We start from the raw sequence: 24,401 nt of genomic DNA, 5'->3' as shown, positions 1-24,401 counted from the left end.
CTAAAATAAGACATTTTGTATCAGTTAACCCGACAAAGTATATTTTATGTCCTTCCCCACAGATGATGTTTTTATTTCTCAGTATGCTGCTGGTCAGAAAGAGGCTGTGAGAGCAGTGTTAAAGCAAAAGTAAGTATATGTTGTTGTTAGTGTCTCAGCTGTTCTGTTTCTGTACAGGTATACTAGTATACTACTACTTTGGTTTCTGCCAAAATACATAGCTGGTGGAGGAAAAAGTATTCTTTGTCGTTCTCTGTTAGAATTCTTTTTCTGTCTGTGAAGGTGTTTTCAGTTTATTTCATCATTCAAAGCTCACTGGAGTATCTTGTTTATTTTACATATTCTTGGTAATGCATTTAGACTATTTGAATTAATGCTTTCATGATACAAGAGTCATGCAAGATCTGTTCTGATAGATAATTCATTTCATGCCAAAAAAGTATGATATTTTTAAAGACAGAGAAGGACACATGCTGTTTATCTATAGGCTGGAAATCTTGAAGATCAGAAATTTAGTTGGACTTTGCTACTAGTACATTGAACGTTGCAAAATACAGCCTGTAAACGTATTCTTTGTTGTGGTTGCAGTCCGGTCACAGGGAAATGGCTTTTATGTAAATTTGTAACATAATCCTGAGAAATTTCTACGTGTCACGCTAGAAATGAGAATTGTTTTCTTAGGTGTCAAGAGCTTCAAGTAGAAATCCTTATATAAGTAGTGATATCAATGCTACATGTGGGAAATGATTTGCTTGGAGGGGATATGGAGAAAACAATGCCATTTACAGACACTTGTTTATTTTCATAGAACTCAAAATACTCCTGTACTTAAGGAGGTGAAGGTACAGCTCTTAGGAAATGCCTCCACAGAAAAAAAGGAAAATGTTGGTCACGACACCAGGTCAGCAGCACACAGGGAAGTTGATTCTGCAACAACCGTCGCAGCAGCAACTGCTGCTGCAATTGCTACTACAGCTCCACTTCTTAAAGTGAGTAAGTAGTTTGTGGTAATATTGTTTCTTTGTCCCCTGAAAGATCATTGGTAGCAACCCAGAGAGACTGAATGTGTCATGCTTTACTGTTTTCTGTGTGTTAGTCATCTCAGACTTACTGACCAGAGAGAACTAATTTGGATTTGGCTCAATGGGCAAATGGACAGAGACCATTTGATTTGTCTTTTAGAAGAATTTAATAGTATTGCTAAACCACCAAACATTAGGGCTAACTAGTATTTTATTTGTGTCTTTTGAGAAGCAAATCATTCCGTGGTGATGAGAAGGATGTTTTGTTCTCTTCATGCTTGCACCTGTTTTGCAGTAAGGTTTTTTCCCTTCTCTCTTCCCCCCCGCTCCCCCTCTTTTGCAGGTTCAAAATGATTTGGAAGCAAAAGTTAACTCAGTTTCAGCATTACTTCATAAACTACAGGAGACAGACAGACAACTGCAGCGTGTTGCTGAACAGCAAACATATACGAAGACTCAACATGAGAAGCCCCACTGTCATGAAAGAGTCAGTGAGCTTGAAAAACAGATGAACGCTTTCATGGCACAACGGATTCAGCATTTAGAAAAGTTACAGGAGCAACAAATGAATATTCAGGTACCTAATTAACAATGCAGAAGCTTTAGCTTAATCATTTATTCTGTATCTCAGTGTTAATGTTACAATAATTTGGATTATATCTTAGTATTAGAAAGACAGAAAGATCCAGTGGCCAGCACATGAGCTTAGAGCTTTCTGGGAAGAGTTTTATTTCTGGTTCTGTCCCAGATATCTGCTCCCCTCCCCACCCTAATTTTTGTATCTGTGGAAAGTAAATGCAAAAATTGTGAAATGTTCTCGTTGCCACTGAGAGATTGTTTAGACCTTTGTTAATTGAAGAAACTTTCATTTAATAAGTAGCCAGTCAGAGTAAACATCTAAGACAGGTTTTATAAATTGTTTCTTTGGAGAGTCTTCCATGCGTTTTTGAAAGGCAGAATAATGTCCAAGCACGTCTGTGTTCTGAGGTTGTTGTAAACTACTTTTCTCACAAAATCCAATTAATATGATTACATGGCGAGTATCCATGTTTAGAGTTTTACTTGGGAAACTAACGCATATTTCAGAAATACTTTGTAATTTTGTCTCTTAGTCTCATCTCATTAGCTCTGCAGTCAACACGAGGGGCTTACAGCAAATTCACTTACCTTCCTCCAGTCTTATGACAAAACAATCTGAGAAGCCGGAACAGCAATTGCTTACTAACGAAGTATCTTCCTGTCAGAGGGGTTTATTTCCTACCAGTGGTCCACCTGCCCAAGGGTGAAGACAAATTCTTATATCTTACTTCCAAGTTAGTTTGCATTATTTTGTTTCCATTAATATTGGATTGTACAGGACATCACTAATGAGGAGAAAACATTTCTTCTGTGTAATTGATTTTATTGCCTAATATACTATAGAACATATACCACTTATTCTGAAAATGGTCCAGTTTAAATTAAAGTGAGAGTTTGGTGTTTCCTAACTGCTTAATCTGTACCAGAAGAGAGGCCTAAAAACTTACCTAAAATAATCTTACTGAGAAATGATCTATGTGGAAGCTTGTAATGAACTAGCTCATACTATGATTGGGGGCTTTTTGATCCCCTTGTAGTATGAAACTTTCTTCCTGTTTACTTTTTTGACTAGTTCTGTAATGTTTTGAATTTTTGTGAAAAATTCATAATGTTGGCATTGATTTTGTTTCTAGATTTGTTTTCCTGTGAAGAAAATTGTTAACATTTAAATGATGTTATTTTTTTTTTTTCCTGAAGCATATTCAAGCCAATTTCAAAGTTGTGGGATTCATACACAAAAATCTCCTCTAAAGACACCAGTTCCTCGGAGATGTGCTCCAGAACCTGTATCAAAAAGTGTGAAAATCTCAAAGAAAGAAAACCCTGTAACAGAAAAGGAAAATATTCTCAAATGCACAAGTGAAGGTATTGTGAGTAAGACACCCCTGCCCTCCACTGGCATGAGTAGTACAGCCTGGGGGTTACTTTGTGTGGTCCTCACCTAATCTGAGCTGTTGGGTTGCTGACGCTTAAATATATATATTCAGAATATTTGAAAGTATGTTTGGGAAGCATTAGTTTTGTGGATAAGTCACTCAACTATTGCTCACTGAAACGTTTTCTCTGATGAAAAATTGAGTGATCTTTCATTGTCACGTTTAAGGAAGATTATATAGAATAATGAGAAACTTGGGATCTACTCAATAACTTAGTCATAATAATTGGTTGAGTTGAATTTTATTTTCACAAAAACATGCATTCATAGGGTCTCTAGGCCTTTGTGACGAAAATAACGTGTAAAGCAAAGGAAGTAATTTTCTTTTACTGCTTTTGTTCAGTTTAGTGACATGAAACTCAGTTTTGAAGATTTCGTCAAAAAATAAATCGTCTTTTTTAGCTGTTGTGTTTAGATTGCTTGAGTATCTAAAACTGAGGAGAACATTTGAAAGATCCAGCCATTGTGCTCTATCACGGACAAAATGCCTGTTTGTGTCTTTATCACATCCTTCTCAGACTGCTGCTTCTATCTCTTTTTTTACAAAGCTGTCGCGTATTCCTGTTGTTCCTTGAGTCCGAGAATAAATTAAATGGGACAAAGGAAGAAGAACAAATCTGTGACATTATGGACAGAATGTTTCTCGGTGACTCAGTTAATTGCCGTCACAGTTTCATTCATCTGTTTTCTGACTTTGCCAATGTAAAGCAGTCATAGTAAGATAGATTAGTGTGAGTGGTTTTATGCAACTTGCCCTATCTGAAGTAAATCTGTATTTTTAAAATCTAAAAATTTTTTTTACTATCCTTGGTGTGTATTATATAATGGTGAAATATCTGGAAAGGAAAAGAAAGTATTAAATATATTGAACAAACTTAACTTTCTTTTTTCTGGCTTAGGTGAAGGGGGACTTCTTGAGCATATTCTGAATTCTCAAGAAATGCCACTGAGGCAAAGTGAGCCTTCAGAGAAGACAGCATTAAACAGTAATAAAATGAGCTGGCATTCTGAGAGAGACAGGTAAATAAACGTAACAATCCAAAGTTGAGGAAGATCTTTTGTTTGTTTTAATGAAATTGGGAAAGGTGTATTACATAGCGACAGTGTAATAGAGTCACTGGCATGGTCCTTGATTCTGACAAAGCTGTGCTTGAAGTAAAACCCTGGAGCGCTGGTATTTCTATGCTACTTTTGCATTTTGGTCGTGCTGAAGGTAGATGAAGGCTTGTTGTTAAGGATAGCTCATAACATCTTTCTTAGAGGTCAGTGGGTGTCACTTGGAGTGCGTTTCTGTTTTCTGAGCATTTTTATTTTATTGCAGCAACTTGTGGAGTAGTGTTAGGAAGCCAAATATACAGGTGTAAATGTGGAATTACCCTTGTCAGTGAGACTCCAAGCTGCCTGCTTATGGGAGCTGCATGAGAACACTGTGTTGGGAAGGAGCAGCATCAGCCTAACAATTTCTAAGCTTTAGAGTGGGTGAGGAAATGTTCTTAGCTGTCCAGTCTGAAACATATTTTCCCCAGGCAATAATTTGATGTCATATTTCCACTAATACAGTGAGAAACAGCTACATATATACTGTCTTATTTATGAGAGTATGGACAAAAGTATTAATTGCTTCAAATGGAAAGGTATCCAAAGTTTAAATGTCACTCTCTTAGATCTGAGATTTAGATGTAGTTTCACTGTTCAAAAGATAGGGATACAGCTCAAGGTACTGAGTGGTAAACAGAGAAAACCCAATATCCTGTCTTTATCCTCAGGTGAAAAAGCAAATTCCATTTTATATAAAGGTTTGGTATTCTTACACTTCAAATTCATACTCAGTTTCAAAGTTGACTACTTTCTTGGGCCACATGAGGGGCCATGAGACTTCTAATCAAGAGTGTTTCTCCCATCAGACACACTGCTTTGCGTACAGACTCCTTCCCTGCTTTTGAAAGCTCCTTCCAAAATTGCAGTTCAGTTGAGAAAACAGTGAAAAAAGCAGATGATTTACTTCAAGATCTTGGCCAGTTGAGAAGAGAAATGCACGACATGCTGCAGGTAAAGTCCATGTTACCAGAATGACTGAGAGTTTGAATAAGGAGCATAAAAAATGTGGACTGGTATCAGTAAAAGTGTTGCCCTTGCTTCTGCCTTTGTAAAAAGACTGACATTTGTTTACAATGACTTGAAATATTGCAGTCGTTGTGTGTGCGAGGGCTCTAAACCTGAGTGATGTCTCAATGAATATGTAATCGACTAGACTGTAGAGGCTCTTGCTGCCATTCTACCAAACATAAAACAGGTTAAAAAAAAGTGTTTTATTTATTTGTTTGTTTTAAGTTCTCAGATATTTTCAGTACCTATTTTCTGCTTGCTCTCTGCCTGTGATACTGGAGCTACAGAGCTGACGTAACATTCCCATTTGGGAAAGAACAGTCTTCTGTTTATCTGCAGTCAACTTTAGGGACGACTTAAGCTACTTCCTTTCTTATTTTGCCATTTCTTTTTGTAAAGACTGCTATTTCTAAAGAGTTACCTGGTATACATCATTGTATTGTTTCTCATGCTAATGATTTTGTACGTTTGGTGCTAGAATGGTTCTGTGCTGGCAACATGTAGCTTGTCTCTGGCTTTTGACAATTGAGGCTTTTATCTGGTTGTTAACCTGGTTGCATGTGGAAGCAAGGTACACCTGGTCACTTAGCCTGTCTGCTGTGGTCCTCTCTGTTCTTGTAAATATAAGTGGTGGGAAAGAAGAATAGCTAATGCCTTGTTCATAGATTTTGTAAGGTATTAGTGGACTGTGTTTAACTGTTTGTCCTAGTAAAAGAACAGATGCCATGTGCCCCATTTATGTTGCAAACATTTGCTTACCACTATTGCTAAAACCTCAATTGAGTAACATATCTTAGTATAGGCAACAGAACAGGATGAGGTGGAAGAAGGAATGGCAGGTGGGAAAGACACAGTTGACAGAAATGGTTTCAAATCTCTTCTTTCTTATGAAAGAGGTCAATAGGAAGACAGAAGTGATGATAATGGGCACAAACTGAAACATGGGAAGTTCCATCTGAGTATGAGGAGGAAGTTCTTTACTTTGAGGGTGGCAGAGCACTGGAACAGGCGGCCCAGGGAGGGTGGGGAGTCTCCTCTGGAGATATTCAAAACCCACCTGGACGCGACCCTGTGCGACATGCTCTAGGTGAACCTGCTTTGGCAGGGGGTTGGACTAGATGATCTCCAGAGGTCCCTTCCAACCCCAACCATTCTGTGATTCTCTGACTTCAGCAAATGTGGAGTTGTGTCAGTTATATACTTAGCTATTGACTTCTCATCATTGAGAGATTTGTGGAGTGAGAAAATAAATGCTTGGGATAAGTAACTGCTAGCTTTGTCATACAAGCAAAGGCAAGGCCTGAATTAACTGAGATGGGTTGAGATGGAACAGAAGGTGGTGCTCTAATCCAAAAGAAGTGTGCAGTGAGATGTAGTAGTTCACGAGGAATTCATTGTGCCCATTTAAATTGATCAAATATCTACTCTAGATTTTACCTTGACAGATCTGTCGTTAGATAAGTTTCAACAGCTGTTCTTCTGTCTTTTTAGGAAGCAAATTCATGGAAATCAGACATGAATGATCTTATTAAGGTATACCTTGAATTTATTTTTTTTTTAAATACTGTAATATTGAAACAGTTTTGAATATGCTTGCAATGAAATAACACTACAGTAACTATTGCATACCTGTATTTTTTTGAAAAAGTTGCTATTATGTACAGATTACATTACTCAAAGTAAGATTTAATTTGTTCTTTGACTTGTCTTATTCAATCTTAGTGAACTACCTTGAGGGAATAATACAAATGTCAGGCAGAAAGCTGCTGCCTCAAATGGACATAGTGTGGACTGCTAATATAATTATTTCATGATCTGGGTCTAATTGGCAAGTCTATATCATTTTACAGTTGAACATGTATCTGTATTTCTTACGTTTTCTCACAAATTTCACCTGTCTTATTGAGCTAGTATTTGTCAAAAAGTTTCATTTTAAAATGAAAACCTATATAAAATTGGTAAATAATTTGGTATATTGTCCTTTTCTCACCAGGCAAAACCAAAATCATGGAATCAGTGTGTTGATTTCTACTTTGTTATGTCCGTTGTGCTTTGGCAGTACACGTGTTAGAACATAAACTTTTGTTTAATTTTGATTTGGTAAAAGAGTAGCCTTAAAGCCAAAACTGATTTGTGATCTGTGAGATTTTTTTCATTCATTCAGTTGATACTCAAGTTTGGGTATTTTGTTTTTTATTTGGGGTTTCTTTTTCTTTACGTAAATTTATAACTTTTTAAATTTTTTGCTTCCTTTCTGGAAAATGAAACACTCTATTTTTAGGCCTCTGGGTTTCATGAGGAGTGTGAGAATGAATGTGAGAACTATAGTTGTATGGCTCCTTGTTTCCTGTGTGCTTGTGTCCCTTCCTTTTGTGTTTAGCAGCTAATATATGCTCGATTTTTTTATCTCTGTAAAAGGGTTCCGCAAAGTAAAAGGCTAATAGTTGCTTCATTGTTTCTTATGAAAAGTAAAAATCCGTGGAAGGGGGATCATGGTGCTGTTGAGGGGTTTATTTTATTGTTGTTAAAACTTAAGTATATTGCTTGGTGTTTCTTGGGAAAGATTGATGCCAAATGAGTGCATTTGTTTTTTATTATGCATTTAATTATATTTAAATACAGTTACATGGAGAGATTTACATGTGATACCTACTTCATGTATCTAATTGCCATCTTTTCACATGCTTATTTGCTTTGTTAGCGTTGCTTCTCATGCATTACATCATTTAGCATTTGAGATCTTTTGGATGTCTTTCCATTTGCTTGACTTTTAAGTATATTTGCAACATACTGAATGTTCTTGAGGTACTGAAGTTGATGATGGTACATGTGGACAGTATTTCATATACTGGGCCTTGATTTGATAGTAGATTAATAGGAATTCTGATCAATGTGTAGAAAATTGAAGGTACGATCTCTAATTAAAAGCTAGCGGTTCTGTTTCAATTCTAGTCAAAAAACCCTGCTGTTGCATCTGATCTTCAAATACATCATCAGCTCAATAAACCATCTATCCTTCAAAATGTTAAAGTGCCAAAATCCATACTGAGGGATGCTGAAAGGATTTTGAGAGGAGTTCAAAACAATAAAAAAGTTCTTGAAGAAAATTTGGAAGCTGTTATTCGCGCAAAAGATGGGGATGCCGTGTATACTTTTATTAACGCCTTGACTACAAACAGGTTAGACCCTATTATTCAACACTTTGTGTGACTACTCATTGTATGTACTCACCTTTTATCACATCTTTCTAAATTTTTTTAATTCCGTGCATTGAAGAACTAGTGCAGTTCCCTGAAAAAAGTTATTTATTGACTCTTCTTAGCAGTCATGAGATGATTCTCTTGAATTTCAAATATTTTTTGACCCTCCTCATGTGAATTGAATTTTTTGACAGGTACCTGTTACTTCTTGATAAATCTGAATTCTGAGACTGTATCATCTGGACAAACTGCTCATGACAAGGGGGCTTTTGGCTTTTTGTAGACAAACTTGCATTAATAGGAAAATTAAAGAGTAATTTAATCATTTGGAACAGAAGAGGCTTCATAAGCCTGTGAATGTTACAGAATTAGTCATCCCACAGCAGATCTTTGGCTTTTGAATTTTTGCTTCTTTAGTTGTGTTAAATACTCATGCTTGAATCATAATGAAAGTTTTCCTATTAAAAAATACAACTTAATCTTGGAAGGTAACTATTCTCTTCATGTAGAGATTTTTTCAGGCATGATATCTGCTATCATCTTTTAGAGGAAGTGGTAATTTTTGTCATCTGCTTTTTGTCTTTTGAGTTGGAATATTTTTGTTGCCTTGTTTTTTCAATTTTTGATCAAAATAGGAACTGATACATGGCTGCCACTTATTCGTAGATGTTTGTAATAGTGTTAGTCCTTACCAGCGGGGAGTGGGATGGGCTTTGCAGGTGGCATTGTGTAAGAATGGATTTAGGTTTGGGAAACTCAGATAGGGTATGCTTAGTGCCTTTTGGAGACTGTAGAGGTACATAATCTTACTGCCTCTGTGTTTTGGTTTTCTCTTTATAGTGTTTATAGGTCACTACTTTCCCAGGAACAAATCTGTGCAATTTAAGAAGCACTGACCTAAAATAGTTCTTTCTTCTATTTCAGAGATGTTTCGGAAGAGATTCGTATCAGAAAGACTGTGGATGAGTGGATTAAGGCAATCAGCGTAGAAATCCAGGTATGGCTGGAAAAAATGAGTACAGGTTTTTGCATTATATTTTTCCACCTTACGTTGTTCTTTCATGTCAATAATTAAACGTGATTCACTCACACCTTGAAAAGATGAGAAAACTGCTTGTTATTACTAGCATGTAGTATGCTATAATAAAATGTTTACCTCTATTTTAAAACTGTCGTTGCTTAATGAAAATCACTGGTCACAGTTGCTGGCTAACATGAAAAACAGGCCATTTCTCAGAACTTCAAAGTTATCCACAGACTCTTCTGATAGCCTTGAAGATAAAATCTCCTTTATTACATTTATGTTTTATCTTTAGGCTGAAATGGCAAGAAATGATTCAGAACAAGTGAAATATGATCAAAAGGTCCCATGGATCGAGAGAGCCCAAAACATCAAGGATATGAGGACCAATAAAGAAATTAAAGCAAAAACTCAAAAAATCCAAAGATGCTCGACAAAGAAGCCTTTATCTGCAGCTAAGCCATTGCAGAAGCAAGCAGAAGATAACACAAGCAAACAGAAGTTTAGAAATTACTTTTCTTCTGAAAGTTTGCAGAGGAAAGAAAAAAGGGCAGATGTGAGTTCCCAGGTAGTTGGTTCTTTTTTGTTAATGAGTGCTATGCTTTAGATTTGCTGTATTCATGTGAAAAATTGTTTTTTTGTGTAACCATAATAATTTTAAATGAAAGTGGTAGCTCTGCCCTGTGGATTTCTGTTGTCAGAATTGTCCTTGTTTTCCTGTGCTGTAGAAGCCTAAGCTAAGTGTGTATAACAACGTAGAATTCATTGTCGTGTTACGAATGTCTTACCCAGTACCTGCTATGTTATTCACCTGCTGGTAAGCTTCTTGTATGCATTCTGTATGCATAAGTTTTCATTGTTCTTGCAATATGTACTCTTTGTTGCAGAACTTCTTACTTTTTTTCCCCTAGACTTTTGCAACACTATGGATGTATTCAAATTTTCATACATAAAGAATTAATTGTAAACTGCTTTTTTTTTTGTATGTTTGTCAGGGTCCTGTGAGTGGAAGTACAATGGTACAAAACGAAGACTATCTGTGCCAAGTTTATGGGAAACCAATTTACCAGGGCCATCGTAGCACGCTTAAAAAAGCACCATATCTGAGATTCAACTCTCCCTCTCCCAAATCTAAGCATCAAAGACCCAGGGTGATAGAGTGTGTTAGAGGTAAGTAATACTTTGATGGCAACAAGGTGTTCCTTTCCAGTTTTTCTATTAGAAATTCCTTGTATAAATGAAACTAATTGTAGATCACCTGCTTTTCAATTTAAAGCTTAAGCAACTGCAGTAGTGTTAAAAGATGTTCTTTTGAAAACTAGAAAATACCATTAGGTTTTCAGATTTGCTTAGTGTATATCTCACTTACTTTAGATTGTCAAATTCATACTTATTTCTAAATTTAATAAACAGTATATATTTATTGTTGCCCAGCTCTTAAAGAGCTGAATTGCTGGAAGTAACAACATAAGCACCTAAAAACTTAAGTGTGTTGAAAAACTAACTCAGCTTTTGATAAAGGTTACTGAGATGTATTCTTCGTGTCAGGTTTATCCAGTCATGTCATTTAAATGATTGATTCATTCAGAGTTAAGAAATCTACTGAGATTTAAAAAATTAAGGAATCGTGGTATTTCTTTTCCCACCTCTAAAACATTAATTGAAATATGAAAATTTAAATTGATGGGTGTGAAGATGACATCTATTAACTTGAAAATATTGAAAGATATATTAATTGGAAGTGTTGGTTCAGTTCACTGAATGCAGGTAACCCTTTTGTTAGTCAGATCAGGGTTAAATGTGGAGTATAACTGTTTTTGTGCTAACTTGTTAACAGTTATTTAATTGATTGATAAAGGTTATTAGTTGATTAATAATTAATTCCATTAATTAGTTTTGTAGGCAAACTGTTAAGATCAGATTCTAGTTTTTAAACCTGTTAAAAATGTGTAAAAAAATAATAATTAGGAAGTGAAACTGTATGATATCTGACATAAGATAAAGTTTATCTACACTTACCTGAGTTAGTAGAAGGTAATGTTTGCTCTACTGGAATTCATATTAATGGATGTAATTATAAGGCATAAAGACAAATAATGGTCAAAATGGATTATTTTCCCTGTTCTGAAGTAGATTAAATTCATAACACGCTCTAGTTTTAAATCAGTCCACCCTGACAGTAGTGGTAATTCTTTCAAAGTACTGTCTCAAAGAGAAGTAAAAAAAAGGAAGAAAAAAGAAAAGTACCAACCAACACATTTATGTGAAATAAGCAATGTGTGTGTGTGTGTGTGTGGCACTGCTATGATGTTTATGAAAGCTATGGAAAGCCATTTTCCATCAGGATTAAAACATACACTGATATCCATCTGTGTGGAACTTGTATGGGAAAACAAGTGCTGTTCAAAGGCACAGTCTTTGTCTTATTTCTGTTTTAAAAATGAGTGTTTTTAAGAACAGACCAGTTCAGTGTTTGCCTAGGTGCTTCTGCTGGAGGTATGGAAACTGTAGGATTGCATTTGAAGTGGGTTTGCAGAAGAACATAAGTTCTGATTTTTTTTCTCTATTTTTGTGGCCTTTTGCTCTAAATTTTCTTACAGTTGTTATGTCTTGGAATTTTCTTGGTAATTTTTGTTATCTTTCACAGCTCATGAACAGTTTGAAATAGTGTATTTTAGATTTTTCTGTTTTAATTGGAACTTTTTTATTTCCTCGTATCTTTTCAAAACTTAGTGATTCTTAATACAGAATCTAGGATTAATCTTTAATTGATCTGCCAAAAAAACTAATGTTTTTTGTAGGAGTTAATATAGGATTATGGGGAAATTTAGATGTCATTGCTACTGTTACTTTTGATAACTAGAAATGCTTGCCATTGAGGATGATGTTTGGTCAAAGAAATTTTATATATAAAACAATATATGTTTTTGAAGAGAAGCATTGCTGTGTTTTGGTTTTGGGTTTTGTTTTTGTTTTTTTTTTTGGCATTATGATGTACGTCCACAGTGGCAAATCCTCAAAATAGTACAAGAACCTACTGTTAAGCTTAGTGTAGTCTTTGTGCCATTTCCTGGCACTTTCTTACCAGTGCTCTGGAGCCCAGTGGTGAGCCATGAGGAAAAAGTGTTACTGGTAGAAAGTATTTGCAATTCTCATAACCATCCTGGAAAATGTGAGTTATAGTCCTGGCAAAAATCTAGAAGATTTTTCAAAACTTACTTTAAGAAGGTAAAAACTTGGTATATGAAAACTGCTGGTCTTGTTGCTTATATTTTTTATTTGACCTCCTTTCAACCACTTCTTTTTTTTTTTGTGAAAAATGCCAGTATACTCATTTGAAGGACCAGCATGATATATCACTCTTTTAGTGTGATATAGACTACTGGCTATGCTGCAGACCTGTAATTTAGTTTATTCTGTACAGATTTTTTTGAATAAAATGTGTGCTAGTAAGCACTTAGTGTAGCAATAGCAATGATACAGTGACCTCTAAGATTTGGATTGAGAACAGACACTTCTTTAAAAGTATTTAATCAGCAGTTCTGCTTTTTTTTTGAGTCCTAAATGGCATTTTTCTTCTATATTTATTGGGCTCTTGTCCTTTATAGAAGGTCACAACCTTTCCAGGGAGGCCAGTTTCATCATTCCAGAAACAATGCCTTGTAAAGACGCAGAAAAAGTGCCCCCTCCAATCTAACTATAATAAGTAGGTCATTTGATCATTTGATACTAACTGTTTTCTACCATTAATGTGTTTAAATCAGTAGTGTCAGTGAAATGTAAAGGTTGCATGCAGTTGCAATGAGCTGCTCCTGCTCTTTAGCTTGTTTCCTGTTGGAGGTGACTAGAAATGAAAAAGAAAACTGTGTCCTGGATCCATGCTGCATTCCATCTTCCAGAACTCCTGCGTGTGACAAATACAGTTTAAAAGCTATTTGCTTGAAAGCAGAATGAACTCTGGATAGCCTTTACCCAAAGTGATTCTCTTCCAAGTCATTAAGTCATACTAGAGCAGTACAGCAACATATATGTTTGCAATAATAAAGCCGCCATAAAATTAGTTTTTCTATTTCACATCAGACTGCAGTTACAGAAAGTTATGTTTTTGTCTCTGTCTTGACAATAAGTAAAATAAGACACTCCCTTATATCTTATCTAAGGGAAGAAAGGAAAAATATGGAATTTTTTGCATGGCACTCACAAGAATAGCGCTTCAATTAATGTGTCCTATTTCCAAGTTTTATGATTTTAATGGCTTTAGACTGAGGTCAGCCTTTGATACTGACATTACTTGTCTTGGACTTTTCTTATAAGGCAGTTGGTCAAGCTGCTTGATTTTTGTGCTTTCCTACATCTTGCCAATAAAATGGAAAAGTAATACTTCTGTATTTCACATGGGTCTCATGAAGACAAAATAGTTAAATGTTTTTGAGGGCTGCTATTCTGAAAGATGCTGTTATAGCGGGAAAGTATAAATAATAAAATTAGAAACAGATCTGTACTCCCCTATAGCAGGAGTGTAAATAAAGTGAAACAAAGTTGAATGAGCATTTTAAAGCACCAGGTTCTTAAAAAAAGAAAGAAAGAAATCTTGCTCGCATTAGGCATGGTTAGTTCTTTCCTTCACGCATCTGCAGGCACAGATTCCCTTCCTGACCTTGAAGTACCAGGTGATAAAGGCTTAAAAATTATTGGAAGTCGTTGGCCTTGAGTTTGATTGGCTGGAAAATCCAGACTTATTAAATGACTCTATTTTGTTAGAGCAGTCCACTGAGCTTGTTTTAAATTAGTGTTAGAATAAAGATGTTTATTTAAGACTGAAATGGCCATCTGGAGAGTCTCTTTTCAGTCATTTTATAACTTTCTCAACCATTTTCTTTACAAATAAACTGTAGTGACTAATACTTGGTTCCTTCTGGAAGAAAAAAACCTGACTAACACTTTTATGAGTAAGAGAGCATTTCTAAAAAAAAAAGTTGGAGTTGCTTTCTTGCATAATTTGAAGTGATAAATATATGTAGAAAATGAGTTTTTTTAAAAGCTAAGTTTAATTAAATATCTAGTTTCTGCCCAATGCAAATAAACTTTTCAGGGGGAAATGAAAAGTTGAAAGCAATTAAAACGAGGTGCTGTGTGTATATAGTACTTAATCATTCTTACTGTGAGAACCTTGTTTTTACAAGTTGGCGGTATTACAGATATGTTGCCAATTTCTGCTTTTACTCAAAAGTTCAAGGCCAGGGGGGACTGTTAGATCATGTGGTATGACCTCTTCTAAATCACAAGCCACTGAACTGTATCTATTTATGTTACTGAGTCCAGTAATTTGTCTTTGACTAAAGAACATTTTTTTCTGGCTAACCTATGCTTTGCAGAAAGGCATGTGCTCATCAGTTAAAGACATCAGAAATTCTGCCCTTAATTACTTCTTCCCATGGCTGGATACCTTATGGTTCAGAAGTAAATGGGACACTTCAAATTTAGTTTCTGATTTACAGTGAGTTTTTGGGTTCAGTTTACTGCTACTTCAGTTTCCAGGTGATTCTCCTTAAAAAATGAAGACGGCCTTTTAGTGTCCAATCTATTTTAATATGTACAGAGATACAGAGTTAGAACTGAATGCAGTATTATCATATATGGAAGTTTTCTCCTGCTCCACCTCACTGACATCCAGTTGAGACATCTGAGGATTACGTTTATCCCTTTGACCACAGCATTGTATTGTGATTTCTCATTGCATTGCACATCCAACATGACCTTAAAGCCTTTTTCAGACACTTCTTTCTGACCTGTATTTTCTCACTGAAGAGTTATGACTTGCTGTTCTTGTTTCTAGGCTTATAACCCGTAATTTGTGTGTACAAAAATACCACTTCTTGAGAGGATTGCATTGCTTGTCTGTGTTGTTAAAAGTCACGTTATCAATCTTTATTATCCCTAAATTTTATAATCGTTGACTTTTATTCTTCAATTAATTAGGAAGCGATTAAATGTGAACAGAGCTAAGAAGTGCTTGTTGCCATGTGTTAACTGGCTGTTAATACAGGAAGGGTGATGATTAGAAACAATGTAGGAGTACGATAACATTTTTCAGCTGTAGTGAAGATACGGAGTTGGTTACTAATGTGATTCTTTCCAGGTTCGTTTTCCTAATGCCTACAGAACAGGAGTAGAAGCACTTCTGTTTGATTCACAATTGTTGACTCCTTTTTTGGGGGGATGTTTCAAGCAGTTTTTATGCATTTAGATTAAAGTTAATAAGTTCCCTAATAATGTCCATTGTTTGCAAAGAATATAGGTTGAATAAGACCTTGCATGACTGCATAGTGAGAAATGCAACACTGCAACGGACATTCTCCTCTGCTATATGCTTAGGCATTGTTATATACAAATTACTTCTGGTTGGCTGTTTAACAATACATTTACAAAATTGGACCAAAAATTCAGTGCTCCCTTAACGCTGCAAGTCAAGACTTATGGGTATTAGTTACGGCTTTATTTTCGAGTGGCAGTGAGTAGTTGTTAAACTAGGAATTTGTAGATGATACCTGTTCCTTTGAGTACCTGTCAATGTTGTGGCTGGAGACAAACTGCATGTTTATAAGATTGAGGCAGTTAATAAGATGAACAAGAGATCAGTTTGGCTGTATTCTATGTCCTGTCTATTTTTTATGCCAGGCTTGAGCGCTGTTCTAATGCTGTATTTCAAACCTAAATCATGGATTTCTTCTTACCTGCTAAACCGCACGTTTCATTCCAACCTGCTACCATCCTTGTGTCCTTTTCTTCACATTCCTGTGCCTTTATTTGCTAGATTCAGCTGTTCAAAAATTGTGATTTTAATTCCTTCATTGCTGCCAATACTGAGACACCTACTTTTTAGATTCCACCCTTCCTGTCTTGCTCCCTTGCTCCCTCCATCTCACGCAAAAATTTAACTGTTTCACTTGAAGGGCTTAAATTAGTGTGTGATATTATTCTGTTTGTACATTTATTGATGATGTGTGGTTTATCTGCCCTTGTTTCAGGTACAAAGGTAAAGTCAGCAAGAACACAGACTTCTTGCATACAGAAGGTAGTAACCAGCCCTAGGAACCAGCATCCTTTATATGCACTTACCCAAGAAAATCAGTATCTCTTTAGTCCAAGTCGAGATGTTCCTGCGGTCTGCAGTCCACTTGAAGGTCACCTAATTCCTATGGCTATACCACTGGGTAGGAGCAAATAACCTGTAGAAGGGATGTGTGAGGGTTAATTACTGCTACTTCATGGAAATACAACTTACATCTTCTTAAGTCAGTGATTTGCCCTGGGCCATGAGATTTGCAGCTGCTCTTCTAATGTGAAATCTACATAGGAGAACAGTTTAAAATGTTCTGGTTCTCTTCATTCTTCATGTTGGATGGCTGGTGACACCTGGACAGAGCAATTACGTGCTGTACATGCCTCCTTTGGTACACTTTACATTTCTAGGGTTCTTGTTCTGGCTTTTAAGTTTGGTATCCGTGTAAGCAGGAACTGAATCATTGGCCCTTGGAGTCAACATTTATGATGACTTCAGCCCAACGATTTCAGTAGGATTGTGCCAAACACACTAAATTCATTGTCATGGCTTCTGTATTTTTGGACCTTCAATAGAACCTTTACATAGGTGTTGTTTTGGGAAGGGTTAATATTATATTTGCATTTAAAGAAGATAATTATTAAAAAAAAGGGTGTCTCAAAAATTTGTGGGATGCTATACTAAATGTAATAATATTTTGAGTATGGTTAAGAAAATGTGAGGTGGGGGAAGCATGGGCTAATTTTTGAACGGCAAATACAATGTAGTTATTCTCATTTTCATCAGTAGGTGTCACCGTAGTCAAGAAAAATGAATAATTTCAAACAATTGCAATGTTGAGTTTACACTTTCTGCTGGAAAAGCCTTAAAATTACCTGGGGAAGCACTATACTTTAGCTGCTGTTCATAAGGGACTTTTTAATTGGTCTGTAATTGCACAGTGTGTCTCATGTGAAATACAGACACCCAGAACTGACTTTTAATTAATTTATTAACTTACTGACTTTGGAGATTTATATATATCTTTAAATATATTTAAACTGTCCTTAGGTCAAACCCAAATTAACGACATCCCACTGCAGCCTGCTGGAGTAATTATAGGTAAACCACACCCTGTTACAATTACAACCTCTCTTCCTCGAGTGCCACCAAAACCACCGGATGAGGTAAAAAAACCAAACATAGCTGTAATAGAGATGAGATCAGAGAAGAAGGATCCACCTCAGCTGTCTGTGCAGGTACGTGTCAAGAGTGATGATTATTTGTTTGTTTATTTTAATAAATACTAACTAAAGACAGTCTCATCCATCAGTAACTTTGACATCAGTAGACTGTATTCAGTAGGCATTAGAAACATGTAGAATGGAGGGACCAAAAAGTTGTCATGCTATGCTAATATTTTTATTCATATTTTAACAATTACCTTTACTATTTAACCAAAATAGAAGACTATTTCTTCCGTAAGTCACCTATGCAGGGTGTTTGTAAAATAGTTCTGTGTCATGTTTTCTTTTTTTAAAATGAGATTTTTGAGTTAGAACGAACTTGGAATAAAAAAAGTATTAAAATAAATGTCAGTTTTCTTGGATGAATGTTTTAGCCTTTAAGATTTCTGTTTCAAGCATGATAGTCAACTCAAGAATTTCACTCCTGATTAATCAACCATTGCAGTCCTTGCCTAGTGGGTTAGTTGGTTTTTGTCTCTTTTTTTTTTTTTTTAATTTTTTTACACCAGTCTGTTGTCAAGGAGGTTAATGGTTCTTCCATGTTCATTATTTTGGATTTGAATTGTTGAGAATATAAACACTCCTACACACATCTTTCAGATACAAATGATTCATGGAACTCAAAAGTTAAATACAGGTAAAGTATGTGGTTTGTTCCCTTGCTGTATCACTTGTTTTCCACTCACATGCATTTTGCTGTTACTTCATCCAGTTCTTAAATGTTTAAGGTTAATTTTTTTTTCCCCTCAAAAGAATTAAGCAAGCATTTAAATCTTTGTTCTTAAAAAAAACATGTTTTGATGCTCTAATAAACATGCCTTTATTACATGCTATATTGTAATACAATTATCCCTTTATTTTACTATACCAGATGTATGACAACATGAAGCCAATAACCAGCCTACACAGTACCTTGTAGGCCAACATAGTGTAAACGAACTGCAAGTCAAACACACATGTGCTATATAAATAGTTATTACTCACATTTTATCACGTGCAAGACAAAGTATCAGGGAATTAGAGAACAGGAGAAGTCAGGTACCACAAGAAAAGAGGTGAATATTTCTGGAGTTAGTTTTTGTGCATTACAGTATTTTGTTTTTCAGAACCAAGTTATAATCAGACACAGATGTGCGAAAAGGAGGTCACTGAAGTTTAGTGGCTCAGTAGCAAGTGGAAGAGAGAATCTAGAAAGTTCAGCGATAGCAGCTGAGCTAATACATAGATTTTCAGACTGGCACTTTTTTCTGTCCTAGGTGTTACCAAACATAGATATTGACAGTATTTCAAGTGACAGTGTGAGTGTAAACCACGTTCTTCCAGGCTCCGAACCGGCACTTCTTCCTGTCGATGCCGTAATACAGGTATTGATTGGTCTATATGTCTGTGAATTCAAATTTCTTAAAGAAGATATGTTAAATTACTCCAGAGTTATCTTATTACCTTGTTTCAGTTAGAGAAATTAGACAGTTCCAGGAAAAATTCTGTAATCATTCTGAAGAATTAATAATATGAGGTATAGTGAGGCACTGGAACAGGTTGCCCAGAGAAGCTGTGGCTGCCCCTCTCCCTGGCAGTGTTTAAATCCAGGTTGGATGGGGCTTTGAGCAACCTGGTCTGGTGGAAGGTCCCCTTGCCTGTGGCAGGGGGGTTGGAACTGGATGATGTTTAAGGTCCCTTCCAACCCAAGCCATTCTATGGTTCTATGATTTGTTTAAGAAAATGAAAAATTGCAGCAAGATGCTGTTCTTCCAAGATTAAATAATCACCATAGGAAAGCTCTAAGAAAAACAGCATTTCTCTGTCCTGTTAATACTTGTAATCCCTTATTGGCCCATGTCTGACTTATTTATACTGGCTTCAGTGTTGTGGCCTGAAGACTAAGGATGTTCTTCATTCCTCCATCTGCTCCTTGGTTGTGCTTGAGTGGTTAGTGGCATGTATGTGTAGCCTGTTCGCTGGTAGCCTGGTGTGTGTGGAGCTGGCCGGTTTACTCTGTTCTCTTTGCATATAACTTTTCAGAAGTGATTTTAATCTAATCTAAGCAGTAATGAAAGTTTTTGTGTGACTAAAAGGTTAACTGCTGCAGTCGGAATGATAAGGCACATGTTTACAGGATGGCATATTGTTTCTTCCAGTGGACTTCTGTCTTGTGTGTTGCACAGACTGGACATTCTGAAGGCACGGTGAATCAGTGGTTATTTTTGTGTAGTTCTTGTACCCTCTCTTTTCCCTGTGTGTTAGCTGCTATTCTGACTTAAGGAGTTAGGTCCTTCAAAGTCCTGTGGACAAGTGTGGTATTCACCAAATAAGCAGAGACTGATTACTAAAATAGTGATTATTATTTAAAAATGATATTATTAAAGATCATTTAATTACCCATAAGTAAATTGCTTAAGACACTTCTAGACTCCTGTGCTATGTTTTACAATATTTTGTCTTACTGATTTTTTAAACAAGAGTTACAAGTATTGCCCTAGAACTTCTGATGTTGAGATGTTCCATTAGATTTGGTAACAGCAGGTTTTAGTTGTCAGCATACAAGAAAAAGGTCTAATAATCTCTTTTTCTGCTATGCAGAGAAATTCCTCCTAACTTTTAAGGTATCCTGGGCTGCATCAAAAGCAGTGTGGCCAGCAGGTCGAGGGAGGTGATTCTCCCCCTCTGCTCTGCTCTCGTGAGACGCCACCTGGAGTACTGCATCCAGCTCTGGGGCCCTCAACATAAGAAGGACATGGAGCTGTTGGAATGAGCCCAGAGGAGGCCACGAAGATGCTCAGAGGGCTGGAGCACCTCTGCTATGAGGACAGGCTGAGAGAGCTGGGGCTGTTCAGCCTGGAGAAGAGAAGGCTCCGGGGAGATCTAGCACCTTCCAGTACCTGAAGGGGCTACAGGAAAGCTGGAGAGGGGCTTTTTACAAGGGCATGGAGTGATAGGACGAGGGGGAACGGTTTTAAACTGAAAGAGGGGAGATTTAGATTAGATATTAGGAAGAAATTTTTTTCCTGTGAGGGTGGTGAGACACTGGCCCAGGTTGCCCAGAGAAGCTGTGGCTGCCCCCTCCCTGGCAGTGTTTAAGGCCAGGTTGGATGGGGCTCTGAGCAACCTGGTCTAGTGGAAGGTGTCCCTGCCTGTGGCAGGGGGGTTGGAACTAGATGATCTTTAAGGTCCCTTCCAACCCAAGCCATTCTATGGTTCAATGATTCTATAAAGCATTTTTTCTGGATTCAGGCTATTGAAGTGAGTGGTGATTTGATTGCATTCTTGTAATGAGTGTTTCTGCTAATGCATTTTTCCCCCCCAATATGAAATACCTAACAACTTCAGTCTGTCTTTATCAGACTCCAGAAGATATACATAGTGAGGAGGAAGACACAAAGTTTCCGGGAACTAATTTCATTGATGTTACTGATGTCATGCAGGTAATTATATTGCAAAGGTGTCCATTCCTTTTAAATGTTTTTATATTTGTTTTATATTATTCTGTCATACCTGAAAACACAATATAGAAAATTAGTTTGCTTTACTAGCAACTTTAAAAATACACATTGTGAGCAATACTGAACTGTTTACAGTGCTATAAACAATATTAGAAATTACTGTGTGTTAGTAAGTAAAGGACCTTTGAAGAATTACAATAAAAAACTAAAATTAGCTTTTATGTGGATGTGTTAGAATCCAGTAGAAATAAAAGTAGTCCTCTAAAATCAGCAGTGATTATAGGCACTTAGCTTCACAATTTCAGCCTCTAAATGTAATGCCTATATAAGCTGCTCTTACAGATTTTAAGTATGGTGAACCTGTATTTTAAAATGTGAAAGTATTTTCTGAGGGTTGTATATGCTTTGAGGTCCTAAAACGCTTTAGCGTAATATCTCCATTTCAGTCAAACATGTAATTTTTTTTAAAAAAAAAGACAATCAGTGTATGTGAGTTATGTGTACAACATGTACTACTCATCTCATGGATCCCATTAAGACTTTATAAAATTTTGTTTTGCTGGATGCCTTGTTAGTGTGTCTGTGCACGCTTAACAACATTGTTGTTTCTGGATTATGATAACATGGGTTTATTTGAGGTACTCTTCTACAGTTGAATTTTTTTAGGTAGCAAGTCCTTTGCTGACCTCTCGTCAGTCAGAGTGGGGGCTGACAAGCACTCAGGGTTGGTGAAGCAGCCTGTATTTCACTTCTCCAGATTAAGAGCACAAGCAGACACTCATAGTAGCTGGGAAAGGCTGTCTGTGAAGGAAGCAAGATGCTGCCACCCAGCTGTTGTGGAGTATCTTTCCTCTGTGGAAGAGGGCAGCTTCCACCTCCTGCTGCATTTAAGACCCAGTAAATATCACAAGCTTGAAATTGGTGTTGCTGGCTAGTATTTATCTTGAAATGCATTTCTCAAGCTTCTTTCCAGTGAGCTGGACTTGCTGTGTGCATATCAAAATCTACCCAAAAATAGTATTCTTTTTACCTGTTCTGTGTGGTCCTCATCCCAGGATTAGAGTGTGCATCAGATATTCACTCTATAGCCTACAGGTCAGGATGGTAGATTTATTTTTAAAATGAATTCATCATTTATCAGTTAGTTAAAACAGTCCTAAAGGGGTGGTTTACATATCAAAAGTGGGGAAATGCTTTATTCATTTTTAGTTTCAGTTTTACCTTGTGTTATTGGAGGGGAGGAGTTAAAAATATTTGGACAACTTTCTTTGTGTTTGCACAAAAAGCTTTATTTATAAAAATAATAGGAAAGCTATTTAAGAAATCAGTTATGAACTAACAAAAAATGCTGCAATGTTAAATTTTTTATATGTGAATAATAGTCATTCATCTTTTCTTTTTTCATATTTCTCCTGGATTGCTTTTATCTTTTATTTTTGGCAATGGGATATATTTTAACCACAATACCAAAAAATGTTCCAAGTGAAACATATGTTTGGCCTGTGACCACACAATATTCTTAAAAACGTGGAAGACAAACACAATGTGGAAGCATAAAATCAACCTCTGGAGTGGCAGGGATATTTAAGACATCAAAAGAAAGCAAAGTTATTGTTATAAAAGAGGCTTCAGATTCATGAAAAAATATGCATAAAATGCTCTACAGGAAAATAGCGTATTGTTGTCTTCCCCCCACACCCCTTTTATTATGAAAGCTTAGTTCTGTTAGAACTGAAGAGGATAAGTATTTGTGTGAAATGGCCTTTTTTTTTTTTTTCCCCCCGTGGGGGATGTTGCAAAAAGGCTTCAGGACCCTGGCCCTGGCATTTCCTTTTCCTGGGATTTGCTTTACCTTTTCTGCTAGTCTGGAAGTGCTTCTACAAATATGTAGCAGATGCATATTTAAGAGATAGTTAGGAGTTGAAATGCTAGTTGTTAGCGTTGGTAGCCCAACAGAGGCAAGGTTGCCACAGCTGCCTGTTCCCAGGTCCAGCCCGTGGTGGGGCTGAGCATGTATTGCCAATAGGCACACATACAAGCACACGTGTGTAATACACATATACATATGTGTACATGAGTGGCTGCACAGATCAGCACTCAAACAGCACCAACGTGCTGATCCTGTTCCCCTCTCTGGCAGTTCAGGATGGAGGTCTGGGATATACATGTGCTTGTGTGTATGTACATGTATGTGTGTGTATACATGTATGTACACAGGCATACACACATGCAGTGTGGATCCCTTCAGTGTCTGTCATTAGACAGTCTGTCCCGTAGCTGGCCTTGGGTCCTTGCCCTCCCCAGCTCTGGCGCCTGGATGTGCAAGCCCCTGAAAGCTCAGGAAAATAGTTGGAAATGGTATTTAGTGACTGCATTGACCAGGCATAGGGCAAGGACAGGCCAGCATGCTGACCAGCCTCTTGTTTACGTGCAACCAGCCTCTTTTGTCCCCTTATCCCTCTATTTTCCCACACTTGGACCTCTCCAAACCACCTTGGTCCTTCCCTTTCCACACCTCTGGTTCCTCACGGTAAACACCACATAAAAAGCGTACCATCCCAAAATACTCTTCCCTACATCCCATAAGAAGTCATCGTGTCATCAGCTCATCCAAATGCACCTGCCCAACCTTAAGAAAGGTGCTTTCTAAGAAAGCACCTTAAGAGAGTCTTTCTATGGGCTCATCTTGCTGGGTTTCACTCCTGGACGCTGGGGCTGAGCCCTCTCCTGTGAGAACCCTGGGTGCTCAGTTGTCATATTAGGTTATTCTCCCACCTGTTGTCATTCCTCTGTGCTCCTTTGTGTGGGTGGAGACAAACTTTTTATCACATAACCTCAAGTAATTTGTTTTAACTGTTTTGTGGACTAATGCAACCTGTCCCAACTTGTAAAACACAAGCCCTGCCATAGGAGGAGGAGCTGTGCCTTGTTCTCCCATTGCAACTTTGCCGTCTAGTGTCTAAAGACCCAGAGCTCCAGCTTCCAAAACAGTTGAGTTAGGTGCCCTTACTTCACAATAAGAAAATTCATATGTGGAATACAAGCAGAAAAAGGCTGTTACAGCTTTGATTTTACACGCTTCTTTACTTTTGATCAATGGTTGCACCTACAACAAAGTAGGTTCAGACTTTCTGAACAGAAGAGGTTTCGTAAGGCCAGCCCTTGCATGGACCCTGCCTTATTCAAGAGTGAGAAACTTGCTCAGCTGACATAAACCCAGAAGGGACTCTCAGATTTATTGAGTCTACTCTCCAACTCTTATGAGCAGCCACATCCTGCAATACTTTTAACAAAGGTACTAGGATTTAA

General features: G+C 36.9%; 1 protein-coding gene across 1 annotated transcript in view; it reads left to right on the top strand.

Moving 5' to 3' along the window:
* The window catches only part of KIAA0586 (KIAA0586 ortholog), a 79,243-nt gene that overhangs the window by 5,126 nt on the left and 49,716 nt on the right, over positions 1–24,401 (top strand). The window contains 16 exon segments of the mRNA XM_068398218.1: positions 63–129; positions 809–989; positions 1,366–1,599; positions 2,135–2,300; positions 2,796–2,966; positions 3,936–4,056; positions 4,941–5,085; positions 6,634–6,675; positions 8,095–8,321; positions 9,267–9,339; positions 9,659–9,919; positions 10,359–10,533; positions 16,392–16,577; positions 17,477–17,664; positions 18,909–19,016; positions 20,994–21,074. Coding sequence (XP_068254319.1) covers positions 63–129; positions 809–989; positions 1,366–1,599; positions 2,135–2,300; positions 2,796–2,966; positions 3,936–4,056; positions 4,941–5,085; positions 6,634–6,675; positions 8,095–8,321; positions 9,267–9,339; positions 9,659–9,919; positions 10,359–10,533; positions 16,392–16,577; positions 17,477–17,664; positions 18,909–19,016; positions 20,994–21,074 — 2,426 coding nt within the window.

This window comes from Nyctibius grandis, chromosome 4, assembly GCF_013368605.1.
Source record: "Nyctibius grandis isolate bNycGra1 chromosome 4, bNycGra1.pri, whole genome shotgun sequence".
Taxonomy (NCBI): domain Eukaryota; kingdom Metazoa; phylum Chordata; class Aves; order Nyctibiiformes; family Nyctibiidae; genus Nyctibius; species Nyctibius grandis.
Note: the sequence above shows the minus strand (reverse complement) of the source record. Positions and strands in the feature narration are given on the sequence as shown.